The sequence below is a fragment of the Coptis chinensis genome, chromosome 5, assembly GCF_015680905.1.
Source record: "Coptis chinensis isolate HL-2020 chromosome 5, ASM1568090v1, whole genome shotgun sequence".
NCBI lineage: Eukaryota > Viridiplantae > Streptophyta > Magnoliopsida > Ranunculales > Ranunculaceae > Coptis > Coptis chinensis.
In genome coordinates, this window is record NC_141460.1 from 70,399,942 (window position 1) to 70,425,584 (window position 25,643).

The 25,643-nt window shown below is 38.3% G+C and overlaps 1 protein-coding gene and 1 pseudogene across 1 annotated transcript; both read left to right on the plus strand.

Moving 5' to 3' along the window:
* Positions 1 to 250: 250 nt before the first annotated feature.
* Positions 251 to 344, plus strand: LOC147498646 (small nucleolar RNA R71; annotated as a pseudogene).
* A 2,624-nt stretch (positions 345 to 2,968) lies between these two features.
* Positions 2,969 to 6,291, plus strand: LOC147498647 (uncharacterized). The gene is made up of 3 exons (XM_086563300.1): positions 2,969 to 3,062; positions 4,471 to 4,618; positions 5,139 to 6,291. Exons 1-3 carry the CDS (start codon positions 2,969 to 2,971, stop codon positions 6,289 to 6,291), a joined length of 1,395 nt encoding a protein of 464 aa, XP_086419426.1.
* Positions 6,292 to 25,643: the final 19,352 nt, after the last annotated feature.

Sequence of the window (25,643 nt, forward strand, 5' to 3'; positions counted from 1 at the left end):
TTAAGCTCAGGATCTGATTTAACCTCAAACATACTAGTAGCCTTAACTGTTGAAGAAGAACTAGCGGAGTGGGAGTAATCATCACTACCCCCCCCCCTAATTAGTATTACGCTTAGTCTGATCTTCCAAAAATTTATATGCCTTTGAGGCTCCTTTACTTAAGAAACTACCCCCATTCATTATGTCTAGGACTTCTTTATGGTGGTGTAGAAGTCCTTTGAAAAAGGCACGGACTAACGTGTCTTTCGCTAAATTATGATGTGGACACTCTATAAGGAGATCGGTGAAACGATTCCAAGCCTCTGAAAATGATTCATGAGGATTTTGTCGAAAAAAATGAATCTTGGAAAGCATCTCATCCGTCTTTAGGGGTGGGTAAAAATATTCCATAAACAGCTGAACAAGTTTAGCCCACGAGTCCACAGAATTAGGCGTTTGGGCAGTTAACCAAGCCGCCGCCTTATCGGCTAAGGTGAAAGGGAATACCTTGAGTTTAATTTGTTCCGCACCAACCGTAGGATGGTGGAATGTTGTTAGGACTCGTTCAATCCTACGCGTAGTCGATAATAAGTTTTTCATGGTCTAATCCATGAAAACGGGTAACAAATTAAAATATTTGGGGATTCGAAATCCCCAATCGGTCTACTAGAACGATGCAAGATTTGGGGCTATCGCCAAGGCTTTGTAGAAGTCGAGAGAGGAGTCTCTTCTTCGCCGGGGCATTGTGTCGTGATGTGTGTGAAATAGTAGCTAGAGGTGTAGTGGGTGGTATACTAGATAGACTTGTTTGTTGGCGTTGTTGTGTAATTACGCTTACGTGTTTTTGTTCGGCGGACCTTAATCTCATACAAGGCTAAAACCAAACTTAGCTAAACACATCAACACTCCAAACAATTCGATATACTAGTATAAACCTCTAACGAGGAGATCACGAGGTGTGGAAGAAAGGAATACCTGATTGCGGCCCCTGCTTCTCTTATGAATAATAGTCTTGTTTACGCGTGTTCGTTTAATATATAACAAGTTAGAACATTGAAAAATATGAAAAATCAAAGTTCGAATCAAACCGCCGAAATCCGGAAAAATTTGCTAAAGGCGTCGGCCGCATAGAAGCGTTGAAGCGGTAACTTGGTATTCCATTCGAGTTTAAGGATGGTCGCGCCCACATGGGGCGGGTCGTCGCTCTTGCTCCAGCTATAGAAGCAGTGCGCTCTGCTAGAAGCGGTCGCTTCAGTGTTATTTTGTCGGAACTTTCCAACGTTGAATCGGATAACCACAGTATGAATCAAACACGGGTGGGTGGGTGAAATGGGACTTTAAGAAAAGTACTAACACTACGAAAACAATACAAAAGTGAAACTAAGATGGCAGCGGCGCCATTTGATAAATGATAAAATTGAATAGCTTACCTACGAAATGAACGATGAAACTCAAAACGTAAGTAAACTAAAACTAATCTTAGCTGTCTAATTTATCAAAGTATTCTACTCTCGAATCTTATGAGATATAGTGGATTAGAGTGATTCGTTCCACTCCTAGTCCTTCCACATGTTAATGTTCTCTAAGTATAAGTATTCTAACTCTAAAGTCTAATGAGATATTTACGAAAAGGCAACTAGACTACGATGCAACTACCCACAAGATGCAACTAATCGGTTATCAAAATAACTAAGGGAATGCTACATTGATTCAATGATAAGGAGTTAGAGGGGGATTGATTCCACCTTAACTCGACTTAATCCTATTAACGACGAATCGTCGTAATCCGAATTGAACTGCTTCGGAGAACAATTGGTTCTTCCTAATCCCTAATTATACATGGCATTCCTACCAATTCATAACTAGCATGTGAACGATTAAACCCATTCTCATGGTGAACTAATCGTTTCTAGAGTGGAAAGAAAATTACGACGATTCTACGATAGTCGGAATCAAGCTTTCATCAAGGCTTCTCAACCCCCTAATGGAGGTTTAGCCGAGAATCATTACGCTAATCATTTCGATTAAAGTTAAACTAAACATGATATAAAGAATTGAAATTTACTAATCTAAATTAAACAATAATTAAAATCTAATTAATAACTAAGAATTGAATAACAAGTAGTAAATGAATAAGATCTAACACAAATGTAAATGACAAGAATCGAAATTTAACAACTAGCTATTTTATTAATCAAACTAATTAAGAGTAATGATTCTAATAGTTTAATCTAAAACAAGAATTGGATTTGAAATTAAACTTAATTAAAACAATTAAATAAAAACTAGATCTAAAAGTTATTTTAATGGCTACTTTTTACTCTAACCTATCTACCATTAACTATCTACCTTTAACAAAGAGCTAAGCTTTTGTTTTTATACTTTCAGATCCAAAAATCGTGCATGGGCTTGGAGCCATGTTTTGGGCCAGAGAATCAGGCCCAAAACCCAATTCTTTCAGTCCAAAAAGGCCTCTTCAGCTGTAGTTGGCTTCAACAGACTTTTCGTCCACTTTTGCTCCTCTGATTGGATCATGGGTTAGACCATTGGAAAGCTCTTTCCGAGACGGTCGTTTTGACATAAGGTAGGCCCCATTCCGAGGTATGAGTCCAAAGATATGGCCTTCGGAAGTTCTGCTGACTTTGTGTGCTATTTCTGCCCGCGTCGACTTTTCCAGCTTTTGACCGGCTTTAGAAAGGCTTTGTCTTCTTGAATCTTGGCCTTTAATCACGGAACTCCTTAGTAACCGACCTTTGCTCCTTTATCTCGCTAAAGTGGCACATTTCGCACATAATGGACTTTGAAGCCCGAAATGCATAAAACACATGTCGGTGTTAACTCTTAATTATTACTCACATAATTGGTCTAAAAGTATGTCTGTTACAGGGTTAAAACTACAGTTTTGGGCTCTTATCAGCTTCATTGTGACCCAGTCAAGTTCAAAGGGCAGTAATCCGATGGAATTTCCTAAGTTATACCCGGCAAAAGCATGCATTTCGGTGTCATTAAAGTTCTCCACTATCCAACAAGGTATGTCTACCTCTCCGAGAATAAGGTGTCCTACGACAAAGGGAAAGGAAAAGGTAAGATTTCTCTACTCGAAATAGATGTATCAGTAATATAGACTAATTTGCATGATATAGTTGAGTCCTCATTACGTAGGCCTGCATATTGTACAGATCGTTTGCATATGTAAGAATGTTCATAGTCAGCATGCTGTCAATACGTGTGAGCCTAGCCCCCACGCATCCTGAGTTCACCATCCTTAGTCATGTGTACAATAATAATGGTTAATTATCATGCATATTTCGTTCACTTGTTAGGGTGTAAGGGATAGTAATTCGGGGCATGTAAAGAAATCAAATGTTAAAGAATGGTTTGTTTACATCTAGTTTTGATTGTCCTTAAGTGTAGTCTGTCATCTAGCGTGGTTTAAGGTTTTCTAACATTTCATATCATATCATCAGTAGGCCTAACAATAGCATGCATGTGTATACTATGCGTTTTGTTTGGCTGACGTAAAAAAAAAAGAGAAAAAAAGATGAGAGAAGAACTTGACATGAACCAAAGGAAGAAAAGCAAGCTTACCATGGCTTGAAGAGGATGACCATGAGGAGGCTGACATATTGACTCTCTTTACTGGTTGTGAGAAAAGTTGTTGAGAGGTAATGTGACGATGCACATCCTCGCCCTATATATAGTGTTCCTTTGCTCCGTGTTTTAGAAGTTGCAGATCCTTGCTTAAACCACAAATGGAAAGTGCCGATAGACACAGCATAAGCAAAGGGCGAGCGGGGGCCCGTGGTGCGCCCTGCTCACTCTCAATTTTTGACCAAAAAAAAAAGTAGTTTTACTATTTATAGAAACTGAAAAACACAGCTAACTAAATGACAAAAGTACAACAGTCCTTAACGACTCAGCAGTGTCTTTTAGAATTTAGACTATGGCACTTTAGACTATTACCGACTTACCGTGACTCAATAGTATTCAAACTTGAATTAGAATTTAGACATGACTCAACAATATTGAACTTGAACTAAAAACCGACAAAAATCAAAATAAAAGCACAACACACACACTGAAACCAAACAAAAAAAAAACCCCAATACCTTACTCAAGTTTGACTCTTTGACTAATCAAAAAGTTAAACAAAATTACAAAACCCACGCCCACTTACCCACTTACCCACTTTTCCATAATTCCACCTTTCTCTCTGTTATTTTAATTAGCTATCCATAATTTGATTAATTTCTAAAGTTTGCTAGGTAAGCCTAATATTATTAAATTTCTTGTCTTATTTTTTATCTTTTCATGTTAAGTTGATTCCTAAACCATGTTTTTTAGTTTTTTTGTATTCTTTTTGTGAATTCATTAAACCACATATTTTTATTTAATTTTATTTTGTGAATATCATAATAATATTGGTGGTTTATTTTAGTTAGTGCAATTTCAATTAAGTTGATTAATGGTTTATTTTAATTATTTAAACAGATATGTTAAAGTATTTGATCAAAGGAAAGTCGTTGCCCGCTCAACCTACCCAATCACCTAATAACACAAATAATGTTGAAGTAGGATCCTCCTCAAAGCGAAGTCACCAAGAAACTGAGGATGGTGGTGTTGAACAACCCACGTCAAAGTGGGTTCAACGTGAAAATCGTGAAGAACTTGACTTGTCTAGTCTTCAGGGACCCTGCACTGAGGAAAAAGATTTTAGATTATCATCCTAATGATCAAGACTCGGTGAGAAGAACATATTTGCTTAGGGGTCCTTGCCAGCCTAATCATGTTTTTCCTCCATGAACAAGAGGTAAGAGAATCCGACGCTTTCAGAAAGAGTGGTATGAGGAGTTTAGTTGGTTGGAATATAGTATTCATGAGGATGCCGCGTTTTGTCTATATTGTTATCTCTTTAAACCTAATAAGGGGGCACAAGGAGGTGGAGATGTTTTTTCTCACAGGGGGTTTACTAATTGGGAAAGAAAAACCAAATTAAAAGAGCATGTTGGAGGACAAAATAGTGCTCATAATATTGCTTACAGGGCAGCACAAGCTTTATTAAATCAAGAGTAGCATATCGAGACATTTCTTCACAGTCAATCTGACCAAGTTTGAAGGGATTATCGAATACACCTAACTGCAATAACTGATTGCATTAGGTTTCTTTTGAGACAAGGTTTAGCTTTCCATGGTCATGATGAATCAGATGAGTCGATCAATAAAGGTAATTTTCTTGAACTTATACGATTTCTGAAAGATCATAACGAAGTCATTAAGAAAGTTATTGATAATGCTTCTAAAAATCGAAAATTGACCTCGCTTGATATCCAAAGAGATATTGTGAATTCGGCTGCTATGGAAACTATAAATGATATTCTAAAAGATTATGGGAATTCATTGTTTGCTATTTTAGTTGATGAAGCTCGTGATATATCAATTAAGGAGCAAATGGCAGTTGTTTTGCGTTATGTCAACAAGAAAGGTTGCGTTATTGAGAGATTGTTTGGAGTTGTGCATGTTAAGGAAACTAGTGTAGTAACACTTAAAAAGGCAATCGATGAGTTGTTCTCCAAGCATGGGTTGAGCATATCTAGACTGCGTGGGCAAGGGTATGATGAGGCCAGCAATATGCAAGGTGATTTGAATGGCCTAAAAGCACTTGTAATGAAAGAGAATGAGTCTGCATTTTATATTCATTGTTTTGCCCATCAGCTTCAGTTAGCCCTTATAGCAGTTGCAAAGAACCATGAGTCAATCGCTAACCTTTTTAGTATTCTCTCTAATGTGATAAATACTGTTGGAGCATCATGTAAGCGACGGGATATGTTGCGAGATGCAATGAAGGCTAAAGTTGTTGCAGCGTTACAAAGCGGAGAAATTTCAAGTGGCAAAGGGTTGAATCAAGAGGCTAGTCTTAAACGATCTGGTGACACTCAATGGGGCTCACACTATTATACACTTCTTGGCATGATAACCACTTATGGTTCAGTAGTTGATGTGCTTGATAATGTAGCAGAAAATAGTTCAAGCTCAGAACAAAGAGGTGAGGCTTACGGATTATTGGATTCAGTGCAGTCTTTTGAATTTATCTTCAATTTGCATTTGATGAAAGCGATACTAGTAATTAGCAATAATTTGTCAAAGGCTTTGCAGCGTGAGGACCAAGACATTGTCAATGCCATGACTCTTGTTAAAATAACAAAGGTACGCTTAGAGGCGATGAGAGATGATGGGTGGGATAGTCTCCTGACTGAAGTTTCTTCACTATGTGCCAAACATGATGTGGTTGTTCCAAATATGGAAGAGAGGTAGATGGCTCGAGGGAGGTCTCGACGAAGAGCAGAAGGAAACACCAATTTACATTACTATTGTGTTGGATTATTCTATCACTGTATTGATTTGCAAATTCAAGAGTTAAATGACCAGTTTAATGAAGCAAACACAGAATTACTTCTTTGTATGACATGTCTTGATCCTAGTGAATCGTTTGTTGCTTTCGATAAGCAAAACTTGATCCGTTTTGCTCGACTTTATCCCGATGATTTTTCAGAGATAGATCAGATGGAATTAGCAGATCAGCTTAAGAATTATATCATTGATGTACGTTCCGATACTAAGTTTGGTGAAATAAATGGAATTAGCGGCCTAGCCAAAAAAATGATTGAGACGAAGAAAGACATTGTGTACCCACTTGTTTATTTGTTGATTAAGTTGGCGTTGATTTTACATTTACTCTACCCAATCGTGGAGAGAGCATTTTTGCTATGAATATCATAAAGAATCGTCTGCGCAATCGGATGGCGGATGAATGGTTGAATGATTGTTTAATAACATACATTGAAAAAGAAGTTTTTGATAGCATTGATACCGAGTTGATCTTACAACGCTTCCAGAAGATGAAAAAGAATGACGAAAAAGAAGGCCGCCGAGGACAACTATGAACAAGTACTTATTTAGATTTGATTATTTTTTCTAATACATTAATATATATATATTTATTATTATTATTATTATTTTGTATGCTTAGTTTTTGTCTGGCTGGCTCACCCTCATTTACTTTCCTGGCTCCGCCACTGTGTACAAGGAAAGGGAATAAAGCCGATATAGAACGGTAGGTACACAAGGATGCCCTTGTGTGTGTGTGGACGTCACAGTACGTGGTCATTTGTTTTGGGAAGGTACGTGGATTTAGTAAAAAAAAAAAAAAATGAAGAGGATTTGGTTTCAAAAACAGAGGGTTTCAATTTGGATAAAAGACAAAATGGTTTGACCGTTCAAAGTTTCTTTCCTGTTTAAAAAGCTGTTCTAATTCAATTATTCGGTGCAAGCACCAGATAAGGAAGGTCGGGTACCCCTTACCTATTTTGGCATAAGGTTCGGTACTGTTCAACCAGGTTTGGACCCGTTTGATCTGGTTTTGACCTGTTTGACTGTTGACCAAGTTTGAAAAAAAAAACTTTCAAAAATATAAAAATAAAAAAAATGATGAATATTAGTACCATGGGGTTCTTACCCTCCAGTATGAGAAAATATTCATCAAATTTTGTTTTCACCACACTATTGGCAACCACTTGATTATTAATATCATTTCGGTAACTCAATTTGTGCAACATAAAAATTGTTCGCGAGAACAATGCCAGTTTTATTGATAGCCTCACGGATGGATCAGCCTGAACTCATAGTGACAGTCTTTTCCAATCCGAGTACTTAAACGTAATTGATTGATTGATTGATTGAACTTGAATATCATCATCCCCAGCATCCATCTTTCATCTCCAGCACATCTTTTAAACTTCTCCAGCAGTGTTCGGCTGTGTCTTCTTCCTTCAACTTTAGAATCTTCCATCTCCAGTGGATCTTCTTGCTTTCCCCCGGTGAGTTTTTCCTTTCGTCATTGTTTGGTTATCACCATTATATGAGAATCTTTAATCTAAGTCAAAATCATGAATGAATTGATCTATCCATTTAATTTCACCAGTTTTCTAAAATGAATTTGAAAAATATTAGATTTCAAAAAAAAAAAATTGTCCCTTGATTTCAAAAAAAAGTTGTTCATCATTTTCAGAATTTTTTTCCCAATCAACCAATATCAGATTACGCAGTGTAAGTCCGTCCGATGCTTCCGCTAGCATTGATATTTTGTCTTGTGGTATAAGTCCGTCCGATGCTTCCACAGATAATCCAGTCACCATGTTGCATGGTATAAGTCCGTTCGATGTATCCACCAACATTCAACCATTTTTAAGCCCTCACAAACAACTTGAAAAAATTGAGGATTTCAAATATCCAGGGAAATGCCCTCTTTCAAAAATATTTTTCAAAGGAATTTTCATAAATTGCATGAGATCTTTTGGTTAGAGCTTGGCAAAAATGGTTTGTCTCCATGGCTTTGCTGTTCAGTTGCAAGCAACCTCCACCAAAGAGGGGCAACAAAAAACCTGTACGCACAAAAATGTGTACCTAGGTCTATGCAATTGATTTTAGAGTCACCACTAACTTTATTAAGGAAAAATTGAGTAAAACCTATGTGAAGGACTAGCTCTCGAAACTAGATGATTATTGGGTTCGGGAGTCAAGGTACGATGTAGGAAGGTGTTAGGCACCCACGCTTGCCTGGTAAAAACCAGCCTTACTTCTATTGAGGTGTAATGTATTAAGATAGGCGAACGAAGAAAGCTAGCTTGAAACATTAATCTACCAAGTTGGATGATCTTCACTAAATTATATAAAAAAACTAATAACTATATGCTATAATAAAAGTAAAAAATAATCCTAATATCCAATACTAATTAAAATAAAAGAGAAAAGAAAGATGTCACCTTGTTTGGAATGTTGCCTCATACTTGATTGTAGATTGATTGATTGATTGATGATCTTGATTGATTGTTGATGAATGATGATGATAAACTTGATTTGGAATTGACAACTGTGAATTTTGGATTGAAACAGGTGATTTGAGAAAAAAAAACAACTTTTGGTGAAAAGAAGCTTCTACTCAAGATTGAAAGAGGGGAAAAGAAGACTAAAGACGAAGAACTTCATTAGAAAAATCTCGAAGTCGAAATTTTACCTTAAACTCCAGATTAAACTATAGAAATTCTACTGTAGAATGATGAACTAGAAAAAAAAAAAAAAAAAAAAAAAAAAAAAAAAAAAACACTACTAGGGTCAAGCTCTGAATAGCTAGATCCAGATTATTAACTCCGAATTCCTAGCTCCAGATGTTTTTTGTGGGTGAATGAGACCCATATTTATAGATTTTAGGCCTGGATTCAAATATGGTAATGAGTTTGATCCAATGGCTGAGTATTGATGAAGAAAAATCCAATGACTTGATCTCTTTCTAGTTGCACCTCCTAAATCTGGCCCTTGATTCAAGAGGTGGGATAAGGGGTGCAATCTTGTCCCTTGATCTTTGGATATTTTATATGGATTAGGGCAAAAAATCAAGCCCTACACGTCCTCAATGAGCCCATAATCCAGGGTTTCCAAACATGGCATGGCTTCAAAATGGCATATTCTCTAGAATATTCTTGATTTTAGGGATCAAATCAAATCAAACAAAAAAGGAAGGTTCTCTAGGTTTTTGGAGGCTTGAAAATGGGCTAGAAACACTAATCAAAAGGTCCAACTCGAGCTGGATCCACAGCCCACGAGAATATGTCCAAATCCAACAAAAAAAGCCCGTTCTGACCATTTTTTCAATGCTGCAAATTCCCTTTGACCGGGTCAAAATTAGGCAAGCTCTTCTTCACAAAAAATGTTAATTAATTCATTATGAAGATCCATGAACTCTTAAAAATATCCTTGGGTCGAAATCTTACTCCAAAAAATCGTTGCACTCAACAGTGCGCACAACGGGCTGAAACGGGATAAGGCAAGATTAGGGTTTCTGAAATCCAAAAGGAACCTAGGCAAGCTTGCACTCATTTTTAAGGATTTTTCAAGGGAAATTCAAATATGAAATAATATCATCCAAAGAAAGAGTGGAAAAAACGAGATTTGGGCTCCAAAGGGTTACAGGGGCATTTTGGTCATTTTCAGCTCAAAACTCAGAAAGCAACGAAAACTTCAGCCATAGCTAGAACATGACGAGGAGAGTCTAAAGACACTAAAAGAAGCTAAAAAGAAAGAAGTTTGATATAAAAATGAAGACTCTAGAAAGGTAAATCACCTTATATAATCAAATTTAATTCAAAGTAAAATCATGAATAAATTATGCCTGAGGTGCAAAAATGGGGTGTCTACACATTACCTATTTGATAGTATGTTGTCTGATAAATTGTGATTTCTCTTTGTATACTGGTTTGATTTTTATCAATGACATGTAGGCAAAAAGTGCGAAAAATAAAATTAATCGCGCGAAGCAAACATAACCCAATTGCTCAGGAAGGACACCGGTGCAACTTGTTCGCCATGAGATTGCAAAGGAAATAGGTGTGCCAGATGTAGAAATTTTCCGTGGTGACCTATACCTAGGCATGCATAGCCATGGGAAAAACAAAATTCCGCAAAGATAAGATTTGGCAGTAAGTCTTTATATGGTACCTTTGGAAATTTTTCGATTTGCATACATATATGGTATTGATACCCGGAGTTGGTATGTTTATCTATCAATAGGATAAGATTGGTGCACATTCTGCCTCCAATCCTCAATCAGACCCAACTTGTGATGCTGTGGTAGAGGTTTGAAATTTAATTTTTTTTTTTTTTTTCAAAAGGTAAATTAGTCTAGAATATTAGTTATAAGCATAAATTAAAAATTTCCAATTAAATAGGTTTTTAGCAAGGATGGTAGAGGACGCATGCGGTTGATGGGATCGGGTTGCTCCAAATCAAAATTGAAGAACTCGTCTCCTTATGTCAAGAGGAATAAAAAACAAATGAAGACGACTTCGGACTTAGCCGCCTTGTTTGAAAAGAAACTTGATAAGGTGACTAACACATTTCAAGGGCAAGTAGATCAGCTAACTCAAACAGTGCAGATTCTCTCCCGTATGATACCAATCACGCCTAGTACCCCTAATGGACCATCTTCTGATCTGGATTCTCTTCACATAACGCAGTTTCCAATATATGTAATATATTTAATCTTTTTTATGTTCTTAATGAAACAACCAAACTCGACTAGTAATGTTTCTTGCACTATTTTTCAGGAAAGCAATTACATTGATGTTGAAGTGGATGTTAGAGCTCATTGGCCTTTGAGAAAAGTTGTATCTGGGAGGGTGATAAATGTTGATCTAGGACATAAAATTAGTAGAAGAACTGTAGGGGAAGGCAATTTCCTAGTCTGCATTAAAGCGATTATCGACAGCTCAATCCCATAATTTTTTTTGATTAAATAATTAATTAATATACTAATATAATTAAACACACAACAGAAAAGGAAATCCTAACGTTTATTTTGAAAACTATCGGACCTTAAAGCATGGTTTCCTAATCAAAATTTTGAGATATTTCGAAAAAAAATTGACACTTAGTGACAACAATTTTTGAAATAGGTGAGACACGAAATGAAGTGATTGGAATAATGGAAACGAATTTTTTTCAAAAGAATGATCAGAAGGTAGGTCTTTTTATGTCAGATCCCCAAGACGTAATGTGAGTCTTTTAAAGTCAGATCCTCAAGACTTTTGAGTCCTTTATAGTCAGATCCTCAAGACTAGTATTCCCACTCACTAGGTTTCACTTTGTAGAAATTCTTCCGATCTCTCTTAGCAGGTGATTGACAAAAGTATACCTTATACCAACAATTTTCTCTTAATGGATGTAACCCAGGACAAGTTTCAAAATGGCAATTCTTACACCAACCTAACTTACGCACTCTCCTCTTACACGCAAATGAACTTTTATCTAACCCTACACGAGCGATAGAAATAATCTTCCTTTGAAGGTCAACGGGGAGTAAATCCCACAAACTAGCAGGTGGTGAACACTTAGGTTTCCATCTAAAAACTGATCTCTCAACAACACGCTTACTTCCGGTAGACATTTTATACTCGGTCTACTAGAGTTATGAGACTTTGACTCTGGCGCTTGCAACTCCTCTCAATAAAGGATACAGTTATGAAAATCTGAGGGACCGGCTATCGGTGGCAGTTATACTAATGAGATCCTAAGGAGTCAAGCTTACGACGCTTGGCTTCCTCATGCAAAAAACTTAAACTAGACAGACTAACAGGTTCAACAAGACATAAAATGTAATCTTTAAGGTGTGTAGGTAACTTACCCCAATTTTCCGCTTCAACAGGAGTATGACAAACCAGATCCTTAAGAAAAATGGCCTCCACGTCTCTAGTAGGAAACTCCAGAAAAGGCTTCAGTCGATGAGCGTTGACTTTGAAACGAGTCATTCTCTTTATGTCTTCTACTTCAATAACTTTGAAAGGTGTCACATGTCTTACTACAAATGGTCCCGTCCATCTAGATCTCAACTTTCTAGGTTCTAAACAACCATCATCCATCATCTATTTACACATTCCATTCATTTCTACACACAAAATGAACGCATATCAAATGGCGCTGCTGCCGGGGTTCTCAAATGTCGAGGTACAATGTATTTGACTTGCATTCATTTTGTGTGTAGAAATGAATGGAATATGGAATGTGTAGATGGATGATGGATGATGGTCGTTGAACAAAACAAAAGCGGATTAAAACTTAATTATCATTCAATGAGTAAAGGATGAGTAGGATTTCGTTCCACTTTTAAGTGTATGTTATATGAAGGACATGACTGGAAAGGGGGGGGGGTGAGGGATTAAAAACTATAATTGTAGAAATTGTGAATTGCTTAATTAAACTAAACTAAACTATTAAGAATTTATAAGAGAGAGAATTTAAGATATTAGAATCCACCACTACCTTTGATCTGTGACCTTCTGCTTCATAGTTGTTCTCATGAGTAGACTATAATTAGGGAATCGAGCGAGTGTTGATACCCTCTTGGACGAAATATCATTAATAATTAACTCTACTCAAGGTCGTTCCTATATTTATATTACTAGTATCTTCTCTCCTTTAATGTAAGCTCGAGCAGCAATTTAATGTATTACCGAGAGCAACATCAAATAAGAGTACTTACTAATAGAGTGGTCATTCAATGAATCACCATTTAAAGCAAACACAAAAAAATACTTCCCCTAGGCATCCACTCCCTGAGCTATCCCTACTAGGGCAACACAAAAAATACTTCCCTAACTCTAAATAACTACATTACTAGAAGAAAAGTAATGAACACTAGCATGATATTAATATTGCAAAACATAAACTCTATTTTATACTTCCATCCCCTGGTGTGGGCAATGGAACTTATAACTAAAAACATAAAGAACTAACCTGATTGGAGAACACCATGAACCAGAAGATTCATCAAACCTTAAGCACCGGCTTCATCTTCTCCCTTGAAGGAGAAGATTAGCCTTCCATGAAGAAGAAAGAACATGAAGAACGAGAAGAAGAAGAGTCAAAGAACATAAGACTAGAAAGACTAATTTATCAAGACTCGACTAGTTAAAACCGAATCTTTTATTATTAATCTCTCTCTGCCTCAAGTTCTGGAGACAAGAATGTAAGTGAATTGGCGAGTTTCATGAGGCACTTAGGTCATCTATTTATAATGGTTACAATGAGCTCTAAAAACATCTCAAACTGTGGCTTGTTTCCTATTACAAATCAACCTCCTTTCCATAAGGGTTTGGTTTCCAAAACTGGAAAAGAGGTGGCCGAGAACAGTGTCGGCTCCATGCATCTGGACACACGGGTTAGTGCAATTCCATGTGTCTCAAACGCAAGAGTCTGTATTCCCATTTTTACTCTATCATTCTTTCCTCTTTTGCCGGTTTTGGTCCAAGTAACGAATTCTTTTGCCATGGGCTTCCAAATAAGCTTTAAAATAGGTCCAAGTCGCATCTTTCATGGTTTCAAATCCTTGGCCTTCTCCATGATTATCCACGGGCTTCCCATATGGTCATTAATGCTCCGAATTGCTCCGTTTTTCCCCTTTTTCTCTAATATTCTACAAAACTCTCTTTTTTACCTGTAGAATCATAAAACATGACTTACAAACAATATTAGTCCACTAAGGTGGCTAAACAAGATGTATAATTGAGGGTTAAAATGCACTTTTTGAGCACTTATCACAACCCCCAACTAGCCTTTTGCTAGTCTCTTAGCAAATAAGATAAAAAGAGATAAGTGATGAAAATCACATCCTAATCACAAAAATAAAATCCTAACTCAATATTGCAGGCATCGTGATTGCATTTACCATATGCAACAAGGCTTTAAATCTTTAAATTCCCCAAAAAGGACGAGTTATAGTCTCGTGAGGATTTTCAGGTGATATACCCACAAAATCAATCAATATCATGTTCAATAATGATAACATTTTTTAGAGAGAAAAATTTCCTCACCAACTTAGTGCTCACTCCAATAGATGGGTTTATATTACCAACTATATTGTTGCAAAAACTCATAGATTATGATAGGAGATAGTAAAAATTGACAAAATTCTCAATCAAGGCTTATGTGTGTACTCAGTCAATCTCCTATACTCTCCAATCCAAGAAACGGAATCCCTAGTCTACCTTTAGACAGATAATCTCGACTTTTAATCCTCACCAGTCATACTCTCAGAAAAGAATCTCTCAGAAGATGGTTTACTATTTTAACTCATGTATCTCGACTTTTCTATTATTATATATTTTTTTCTCTAGCTTAGTGGTATATCCTTGATTAGTACTGGATATGCTTGTTTTCCACTAGCTTCTTTCACTTAGAACAGAATGATGGTGTTCATTGTATCTCTTTGATATTTCCTTGTAATATTCTTTTGTGCTCTTTTTTCCTCCTTGTGCCCCTCATATTCTCATAAACATATGGGTATGGCTGATAAAGATTTTGGGTTGTACTCCTTGTCTGGAGTTGGGTAAAAGATAAAGGGTTTTGAAAGAAAAGGCTTGATGTAAGGCTCAAAAGGGTTTAACATGATGGTCCTACTAGGTGGGATATAGGTAGAATAGGTTCACTACTTGACTTATCAGTATGATACTCTGTTTCGAATAGATTACAAGACCTAATGGCTATCCCCCTAGTTGATGTCACTTCGTGATTAACCAAATCAACGAATAATGAGACTATATTAAAACGAAATAAAAAACTGAAAGAGGTTGAGTCACGCAGACTCGGATTTTTCGTAAGAACTTTCCAAAGAATGGATATAAAACTCAAGTCTCACGAGCTAAGTCTAAAAAATCTACTTCCAATTTACTAGGGGTTAAATCTCGATCTCTTCTAACAAAAGTACACAAAACTGACCAAGTACTATGGTGGTGCCTTGATAAAGAATTCTATCAACAAGAACTATCTTCTAGCATAATAAACAGTCTAAGCCGTAATGAAATCATTAATATCAACTATATATTAAACTTAACACTAAGTGATGTAGAATATGTATCCCAAACTCATCATTAAAATTCATTTCTCTCATGCTATTGATAAAACAAAAATATTTTCACTTTTGAAAAACAAATTTTCGAAATTCATTTCTCAAGTACACCATCCCCCTACTTATGCATGCATTGACTAATGTATAAAGAAGTAAATAAAATGAATGAGAAAAAGGTAGGATATTACCATTGATGTTGAATATCAGTATTTTGATATTTCTCTGCCATATAAAAGTTAAGCTCACAAAATAGAGAAAATCAAATACAATTAGTTCATAAAATAGAAAATATAGGATTTCAAAGAAACAAATCATATATACTGAGCAAACAGTGCTCAAAAACTAGTCGTGGCAGCCTCTGACGTTACGACATCCTCTATATGCTCTCCCGCCTCTCGGTTGATTCTCCAGTCTGACTACCCGCTCTCTAATCTTGTCAATATTACCAGCCAAGGTATCATCTGACCTCGTCAGTCCCCAAAGTGTATGGCTGGTCTCTGCCACAGTAGTCTTCTGCTATTCAAACAACGCCAGCATCCCCTCTGCATGTGTATCATAGCAGCCCTCATGTTCTGATCCTCTAGAGCTTTATAGGGTGCTATGTTTCGAAAATCATACTCAGCAAGGTGTAGTGAATTTACAAGGTACGTCAGTTGTCCCTACACATCTAAGTACTCGAAGCTCCACTCTCTAACGGTCCTTGATAAGCACCCAAAACTGTAATATTAAACCCCGAGAGACATAACATTTTGGTCGATTATGTGTTTAATAATCATGTAATAATTATATTTTCATACTTTTGCAGGATTCCGCAATTAAAATAAATATAGTGATAAAACATGCATCGAAGTACAGGAATACGGGAATATTTGAAGTTTCCCACTCAACCCCGCGGAAGCCCAACAAAGCCCCGACTAGAGCCGAAGTTTCCAAAAGAACAAAACCAAAGGCAGGCGGGTCCACATATAAAGAAAACTTCCGGAAGCTCAAATCGGATAAATCTAGATGCCGACGTTGGCTAGTGAAGCCGCCAATCTGACAGAATACTGAGAATATTTGAAGTTTCCCACTCAACCCCGTGAAGCCCAACAAAGCCCGACTAGAGCCGAAGTTTCCAAAAGAACAAAACCAAAGTCAGAGCGGGTCCATATATAAAGAAGCAAACTTCCGAGCTCAAATCGGATAAATCTAGATGTCGGCGTTGGCTAGTGAAGCCGCCAAGTACGAGAATACTGAAATATTTGAGTTTCCCACTCAACCCCCGTGAAGCCCAACAAAGCCTGACTAGAGCCGAAGTTTCCAAAAGAACAAAACCAGTGCAGAGCGAGTCCACATATAAAGAAGCAGCAAACTTTCGAAGCTCAAATCGGATAAATCTAGATGCCGACGTTGGCTAGTGAAGCTGCCATAGCGACGAGGCGGCGAACTTCAAGAAGGACAAAAGTCGTAAAAACGCCAAAATCGGCACAGCCACTGGACACACTAGGTGGATCCACTCTGCGGGCCTAGAAGGCATGATGAGTCAGCATAGGGAGGTGGCAAAGGATGGTTTCAATTTGATACCACCTAGCAAGAGAGAAGACACGTACCAATTCAAACCAGGTGGTTTGAATTGACATGAGCTAAAAACAAAACTTTAAATCAGCAAAAAGACAAAAATTAAAACAGTTAAAACAAAGTTTTGTTTCGAACCATTCAATTAGCATAAAACCAAAATCTAAAACATTCACGGATAGCACTCTGTAGACGTATATATATATATATATGGGGGTCGCCTTCATTATTACCCCTTCAAAGATACTAATGCTTTAGCTTCCGCTTTAGTTAGATTTTCTTCTTCAAGACTTACATTACGCCATTTCCATTTCAAAGGCTTAAATCATCGTAGTTATTTTACCCTTAATAATCCATTTCTTTTCTAGTTTAATTTCTATCCTGCATTTATTTACTTAATGTATACTGACCAAGTTTTTTATTATTCCTTCTATGACCATGAGCTAATCCCCTCGGGGAGGGTTATCTTTGCCGTGTGAAAAAATCCGGATTGACTCATTAATATTCTAGAATCACTACTTAGAAATTAGGCATAGAATTGACATCCGGTCCCAAAATGATCGAGGATCGTGCATAAAGTTGGATCATTGATGCTCCAGACAATCTCATCGTAGCGACCTAAAATGTCTCGCGACTTCTGCAGTGTCGATGACTCTCCAATTCGGCCCACCGGTGATGTAAAATCGAGCCAGAGCTAAAATAATATACCGTGAGATGAGGTATTATTGAAACTCCTTATGCTAGTGAAATGCGACCTAGAGATGTGGGCATGCACTAGGGATCAATACTCGGCGTCGCCTCCTAAACGCGACTAACTAGAGATGTAGTGATTTGGTAATAAAACCGTTAAAAATGATTCTTCCATGAGCATGATTAACTCTCTCCCCTGTTTCCCACCTTTGTTTACCTACATAAAATCACCGTAGTAATTTACATTAATTGCATTACCGTAAAATTTATTAAACCAATTAAAAAACCTAAAAATCCTACTCACCAAAAGTTGTAATTCCAGTTGTGAACCTATCTGAGCTCTAAGGTTTGGACGATCCCTTACTCGACCTATCCTACCAATCCCACGTGAGTAAGGTAACTGGACTAAAACGTTGGACTTTGGACTTTGGACTTGGGTCTTTGGACTTCGGACTTTGGACTGTGGACCTCGGACTTAAGAAAATAAGTAACTGAAACCAATAAACGTGAATAAAAACTGTTTTATCAAATGGTGCCGCTGCACGCCGAAGGACTCTGGACTTAACGTAATAACTGGAATACATCCATAAAAACCCCCTCCCTTACCTCCTCATCTTTTTAATTTTCATTTCTATTACAATACTAACGAGTTACGAAACAGTTTACCTTAACTTTTTCTATTAACAAATATCTGTACACCAAGTTTGTTTATTTTTATTAGCACAGTCTAAGTACTCCGTAGGAATTTGAAGTACTGAACAGACAAAAGAGTCTCGGACGAGACTAAATTAGTAGCACGAGACTAACTAACGGAGTATCAACACTCCGGTTTTCGTCTGACAGCCACTTTCCTTGTCGAGACTCTTTTGGGCTCTTTGGTCCCGTTTTGCTAGTAAGCATAACCTCGGGGAGTAGTCGATCGCTATATGAGGAATCGCGGGGACGCCGTGTTTCAAACTCTTAAACTCCTCAAACTTTGTCGAGGATATTATTTGCTATAACCTGTTTTACCTAGTATATTTGTATGTTGGCATGAGAACTCCGTGCATGTAAAAAGGTGGTTCGTCATTACATATTCACGTAACACAATTAATATGATTCAATATATTTTGATATATGTGGCGCCAAACCACCCACTTAGAATATTTTTATATGTGTATGTTACATCAATTCACGATATCGCGGTATTCAATTGCATGAGTTAGTTCTCGATATTCCCCTAACTCACGATAAACTTGCACATAGTTGCACGATAGGTAATATAGATTTGCATGGGTAGATTTTCTCGTAAACTAGTATATAATTAGTTAGTTTCTATTTTGGCATCTATCGTTTTAATTGCATATTTCAGTAATCACGCCTCCATAATACATTAATTACGTAAACAAAAAACAAAAAAAAATCATAGTAATTAAAAATTTCATCTAAATCATCTTAATAAAACCCCGCGATAATACACCATCATAAAAAATCATCATCCTATTCCATCGATTGCCTAGGAAACTTGAAAAAAAAAAAATGAGGTTGCCTAATTAAGGAACGTGCTAGCACGAACAACCTCCCTCAATTCTCTCGGTGACACCGGCTGCTGGAATATTCACACGCTATCCTAGCTTCCCCGCCGAAAGTTAGCAATGTACCGTGAAGGCGTGGTTTCAACTCCCTCCTTCCTAAATTCTAAAACCTCCAAATCATTGTTCGTTCCTTTATGAGCCTTAAATTAAAATCTATATTTGTATGAGACTACGATCCGGTAAACATAAGGAATTAGAACTTACATATCATTGTCGAAAATACAAGAAACAACTGTTTATGTTATCTCCTAGACATAGTCCCTCCTCCGTAAATCAACCTCGTCAAACATCTCAGTTGCCATTATCTCCTTTAATTATGGTGAGGAAAATCTCACAATCGAAAACCCCTTTCGATTTCTATATTGCCTTTACAGAAGGACACGCTTCTGCATTAAACTCGATCACGATTGTAGGTGATTTTCAGATTCCGCCAAACATTTTCGGGTTTGTTACCGCTTACCATGGGTAGACCATGAAAAATCATACAATCATCTTCGGCGGATGCAACAAGTAGTCACCACTTTCCGCCCGTCCGACCGTTACCAACGAACAAGTCTTGCTTAGGTTGTTTCCCTTCACCTTAGATGATAAAGCTTCGGTTTGGCTCGCCCGACAAAGCGCCCGCCGAATCCATTGACACATGGGCTAAACTTGTTCAAGCATTCATGATAAAGTTTTATACTCGTAAGAAAACTACGAAATGCTTCAAAAGATTCAATTCTTTTCGCCCGGCACCCCGGGGAATCCTTTTCGTAGGCGTGGAGCGATTTACTAATCTACTTCTCGAATGTCCCCATCATCAACTCGACACGGCCAGATTAGTTCGTTCATTCTTTAATGGTCTCTCGACCATCAAAAGGAAACATTAGATATCATGAACGGCGGTTGTTTCATGGACAAGGGCGCCATCTTGAAGCATACACTTTTCTTGAGAAACGTGCCTCACGAAGCACCCGTTGGGGAAACACTCGATTCTTCTAGATCTTCTAAAGATACTCTACCAAAGTTACGCTCTATGTTTGAGGTCAAACCCGATCCGAATTAAAACTCTAATCGAGTCCCTAAACAAAAAGGTTGATGCTCTTTTCGGTACAAGTAAATGAACAAAACCCAAACAGTCATGGTCGCCAACGCTTCCCCATGCCCTTTTTTTTAAGTCATGAACGCACGCCGATTCTTATTGTCCTTTGGTATCACGAAAGTGTTTTCCCCAACCTTCCAAGAGGGCTTGTGCTTTCAACATCCCTAATGCACCTTGGCGACAACATCCGAATTTAGCTTGGGCACCCTTGTCCAACAACAAGCTCCTTCTGTGGCAACAACGTTCTGTCACGACCACCCGCTTGACTACAATTCCTATCGTCAAGGAAATCCTCCACAATTCCAAAAAGGGCAAAGTAATTTTCCCAACAATGCAAATATAGGGTACCAAAACAACCGCAACCTTTGTTCCCGCTTAATCAAGGATATGGCTACCAAAATCAACCCGTGAATAATAACCGTGAACTAGTTCCCTTTACTCCTTTGGTACAATCCACGGTAGATAAAATGGTCAAACCTTCCCGACATACATGAATCAATGAGAATCAAATCCTAGCTTCTATCCAATGAGTCTCTTCACCGTTAGCTTTCGGGATAAAAGTCAAAGGGTGTGTTCCCCGCCAAGCAGTTCCAAACCCTAAGCCTACAAACACTTTGCCTTTGAACTCAATAATGCACCAGGACCTAGTAATCCAAGCCAGGGTGAGGTAAATGCTATTACCACTCTTCGTTTCGGCCGAACCATCGACAATAATATACGTATGCGAGACGAGGAATCGACGGAAGTTACGACTGACGTCCTTCCAACTCCTACCTCGCAACCTATAACTGACGAAGTTGTACCTTCAAAATCTACACCTATGTCCCTGTGGGAAAGACGCCATCGATCCTTATATCGCGATTCCGTCCCAAAAGCTCCGTTCCTCGCCCGTTTGGTAAAGAACAAACATGATGAACATTTTGATGAGATCCGTGAAACCTTCAAAAATTTGACCATAAACTTACCTTTCTTAGATGCAGTAAAGCATTTGCCCAAGCATGCCAAGTTTTTGAAGGACATGTGCACCACCAAACGATGTACGAATGTACCTCAACAAGCGTTCCTCACTAAGCAGTTTCCCTCGATTACCACTACCAATGGTGTGGTAAAGTACAGGACCTGTGTCGACCCAACCGTACCATGCACGTTGCCATGACAAAGTATACCGCTATCTTGCACTTTTAGACCTAGGTGCGAGTGTTAACCTACTTCCCTACTAGTTATTTAAGCAGTTAGGTCTTCATGAATTAAAACCTACCAATATGACTCTGCAACTCGCGGATCGATCCATCAAGTACCCAAAAGGCATAGTAGAGAACATTATAGTAAAGGTCCAAGATTTTTACTACCCAGTGGATTTTGTCATTCTAGATACTGAAGTAGCATGTGACTCCATCCCTATCATCTTGGGACGTCCTTTTCTTGCAACTACTAACGCTCTCATAAATTATCGGGACGGTTCAATGACATTGTCTTTTGGGAACCTTTCTGTCGAACTCAACGTGTTCAAATTAATGAAACAATTTCCCGATCCTATAATGGAGGGCGAGATTAGCCTGGTTGATAGTCTGGAACATGATTATTTCACAAACTCATTTCCCCCAGACGAGATACACCAATTTCTTTATTTTGATAATCCGGAGTTTGACGATGACTCGTACATAAGGGATGTCCATGCATTATTAGAGTCGCATTACCATTTGACCCTAATGCTTGGTCTGCAAACCGATTCGTAAGAACCGGATTCGCTTTTTTCCATTGAAGAGCTGATCCCTCACGAATCCTTGATCCCCAATCCTCCAACTCCGGATTTAAAACCTCTACCCTCTGATTTGAAGTACGTGCATTTCGATCTCGATGGTAGTCACCCTATAATAATTTCTGCTCACTTGACTACAGACGAAGAGGCACGTTTGATTCATGTCATTCGTGAACACCGCTCCGCTATCGGATGGTCCTTAGATGATATCAAGGGAATAGACCCTAGCATATGCACGCATTGTATACATCTTGATGATGGCACAAAGACATCGCGAGAACCACAACGCTGCCTTAATCCCGCCATGAAGGAAGTAGTGAGAGAGGAAGTTTTACGTTTACTTGATGCGGGTATCATATACCCTATCTCGGATAGTGATTTGGTTAGTCCCCGGCCCACGTTGTTCCCAAAAAGTCCGCATTCAAGTTGTACAAAATGAAAATGGTGAGTGCATCTCCACTCGCATTCCTTTGAAATGGAGAATTTGCATTGACTATCGCAAACTTAATGCCAGAACCCGTAAAGATCACTTCCCTCTCCCATTCATTAACCAGATGCTAAAACATTTAGCCGGTCATGCTTACTACTGTTTTCTTGATGGCTATTCCAAATACTTCCAAATTGTCATCGATCCCGCCGATCAAGAAAAGACAACGTTCACGTGTCCCTTTGGAACCTTTGTATACAGACGAATGCCTTTTGGTCTTTGTAATGCCCCAGGCACTTTCCAACGCTGCATGCTTCACATTTTTAGTGATATGGTGGAACGTTATATGGAAGTCTTCATGGACGACTTTTCCATTTATGGAAATTCCTTTAACGACTGTTTATCAAACCTTTCTAAAGTATTAACACGTTGCGAAGAGAAAAATCTGGTACTCAATTGGGAGAAGTGTCATTTCATGGTTACCAAGGGACTTGTTCTAGGTCATATTGTTTCAAAAGACGGGATAGAGGTCGATAAAGCTAAAATTGTTAAAATTTCTTCGCTTACCTTTCTCGCATATAGTTAATGATATCCGTGCCTTTTTAGGCCAATACTGGGTCTTACAGAGATTCATTCAGATTTTTCTAAAGTTGCTCGACCCTTTAACCAATCTCCTCGCTTAAGGATGCAGATTCGACTTCAATTTCAATTGCAAACAAGCTTTTGATACTCTAAAACCGCCTCGACTACCGCCCTATCATTCAACCCCTTGATTGGTCTCAACCATTCGAATCGATGTGTGACGCTTAGCGACTTTGCTATTGGTGTCGTGGTTAGGCCAACGACGGCGGACGACAAACCCATTGTCATTTACTACGCTTAGTAAAACTCTTAACGACGCCAACGTAATTATACCACAACCGAGAAAGAGTTCCTAGCTATTGTCTATGCTTTGGATAAGTTTCGCCCTACCTAGTTGGAACATCGACCATCGTATATACCGACCATGCAGCAATTCGGTACTTACTCGCTAAAAGGACGAAAACAACGATTGTTCCGGCTGGATCCTTCTCTTACAAGAATTCACCCCGGAAATCAAAGACAAGAAAGGAACGAAAATGTCGAGCCCGACCCATTTATCAAGGCTGGTTAGTGACATCGATAGTGATTCTAAAATTTATCGGTGATTCCTTCCCGGACGAATACTTGTACTCTATTTTCTCATTCCCATGGTACGCGGATATCGTTAACTACCTAGTTACCGAGGAAGTCCCTCCTTTTTGGTCACGCCCCGATCATAAAAAGTTCTTATCCATCATGTAAATATTATTTCGATGAAACCTACCTCTTTAAGTATTGTTCGACCAACTCATTCGTTCGTCGTTTGCATTCCCGACCGGGAACACACCGACGTATTATCCTTTTGCCATGAACAATCTTGGAGGTCATTTCAAATGGGAAGAAAATCTGCGGCCAAGGTGTTACAATGTGGTTTTTATTGGCCCACCCTTTTTTTCGATGCACACCGAACATTGCATAGCTTGCATTCGTGTCGGCACCTAGGTCGAATTACCAAACGAAATATGATGCCCCTAAATCCTATCTTGATTGTGGAAATTTTTGATGTTTGGGGCATTGATTTTATGGGACCTTTCCCTATTTCTCAAGGTTTTCTATACATTTTAGTCATTGTAGACTATGTGTCCAAATGGATTGAGGCACTCGCATGTCGCTCAAATGACCATAAGACTGTCGTGAGATTTGTAAAAGAAAACATTTTCTCTCGTTTTGGTGTTCCCAAAGCTATCATCAGTGATGGGGGTACACATTTTTGTAACAAAATTTTTGGGTTTTTAATGAAGAAATATGGAGTTACTCACAAGGTTGCTACTCCATACCACCCACAAACGAAAGTGGCCAAAGTGGAAGTCTCCAACAGAGAGATAAAGTCTATTTTGGAGAAAACTGTCAACCCCTCAAGGAAGGATCGGTCTCTCCGCTTTTGTCGGATGCCTTGTGGGCATACCGAATAGCATTTAAGACACCTATAGGGATGTCTCCTTACCGCATTGTTTTGGAAAACCTTGTCATCCGCCAAATGAACTTGAGCATCGTGCCTTTTGGGCCATCAAAAGCCTCAATTACAATATCATCGAGGTAGGCGAAGCGAAAACCGCAATTAAATGAAATGAGGAGATTCGGAGTGATGCTTATGATCTCTCAAATCCTACAAAGCTAATATGAAAAGAGTGCACGACAAGCATTTTTGCGTAAGGATTTCAAAATTGGCCAAAGAGTTTTTATTGTCTAACTCCGTGTTACACATCTTTCCCCGGTAAAATTGAAAACCGCGATGATCCGGTCCTTTCATTGGTCACCGTGAAACATTATGGGGCAATCTCTTTGCTTAATCCAAAAGATAACAAAGAATTTCAAGTCAATGGACAACGCCTAAAACATTACCACCAATTTACGCCACCGATGTTGAACATACTCTTCTTCGAATCCAAAGATACACCGACTAGATGTTTCGCTTTATGCGTCTCAATCTTGTTTCTATAGAGGGTAATGCATTTTGGTAGCCGAAGTCATCTTCTATCTTATGATCTCCAAAGTTCTTTGAAGTGTGTGGTTGCAAGCCAAACCTTAGTCCACAAAAACTTTTTTAACCGAGTATAAATGTCTTCTTCAACATGAGCAAAAAACGCCTTTTCGTAAAACGATGGGTACCTAAAATTTCACCTCCTTCCTTCTCTTCCCTTTTCTACTCTCTACCTCGCGAACTTCAGCTAATCATTTGGTGTAAGTCTCACTTATCACGAATAGGGAATGGTCGTAGTTCTTTTGCTTGTAAACGACGTGCGCGAAGAATGGACTGGTGTATGCATTGCCAAACACCCTTCTGTCTAGGCCCTGACTTCCTATCCGATACTAGCCAGTTTAAGGTATACTTTTGTTCTCGACACCAGCCGCAAGAAGAATATAATCTTTGTCGCCGCGCCGTTTCTCCCATAGGTTGGGACTCGTCTTGAGGATCTGACGTTAAAAGACTCACCTTGTAGATATGTTTATATTGTTGCCTTTTCCCTTTGCATTAAGTTTTGCACATGAGATTCGTGGTCCAACCT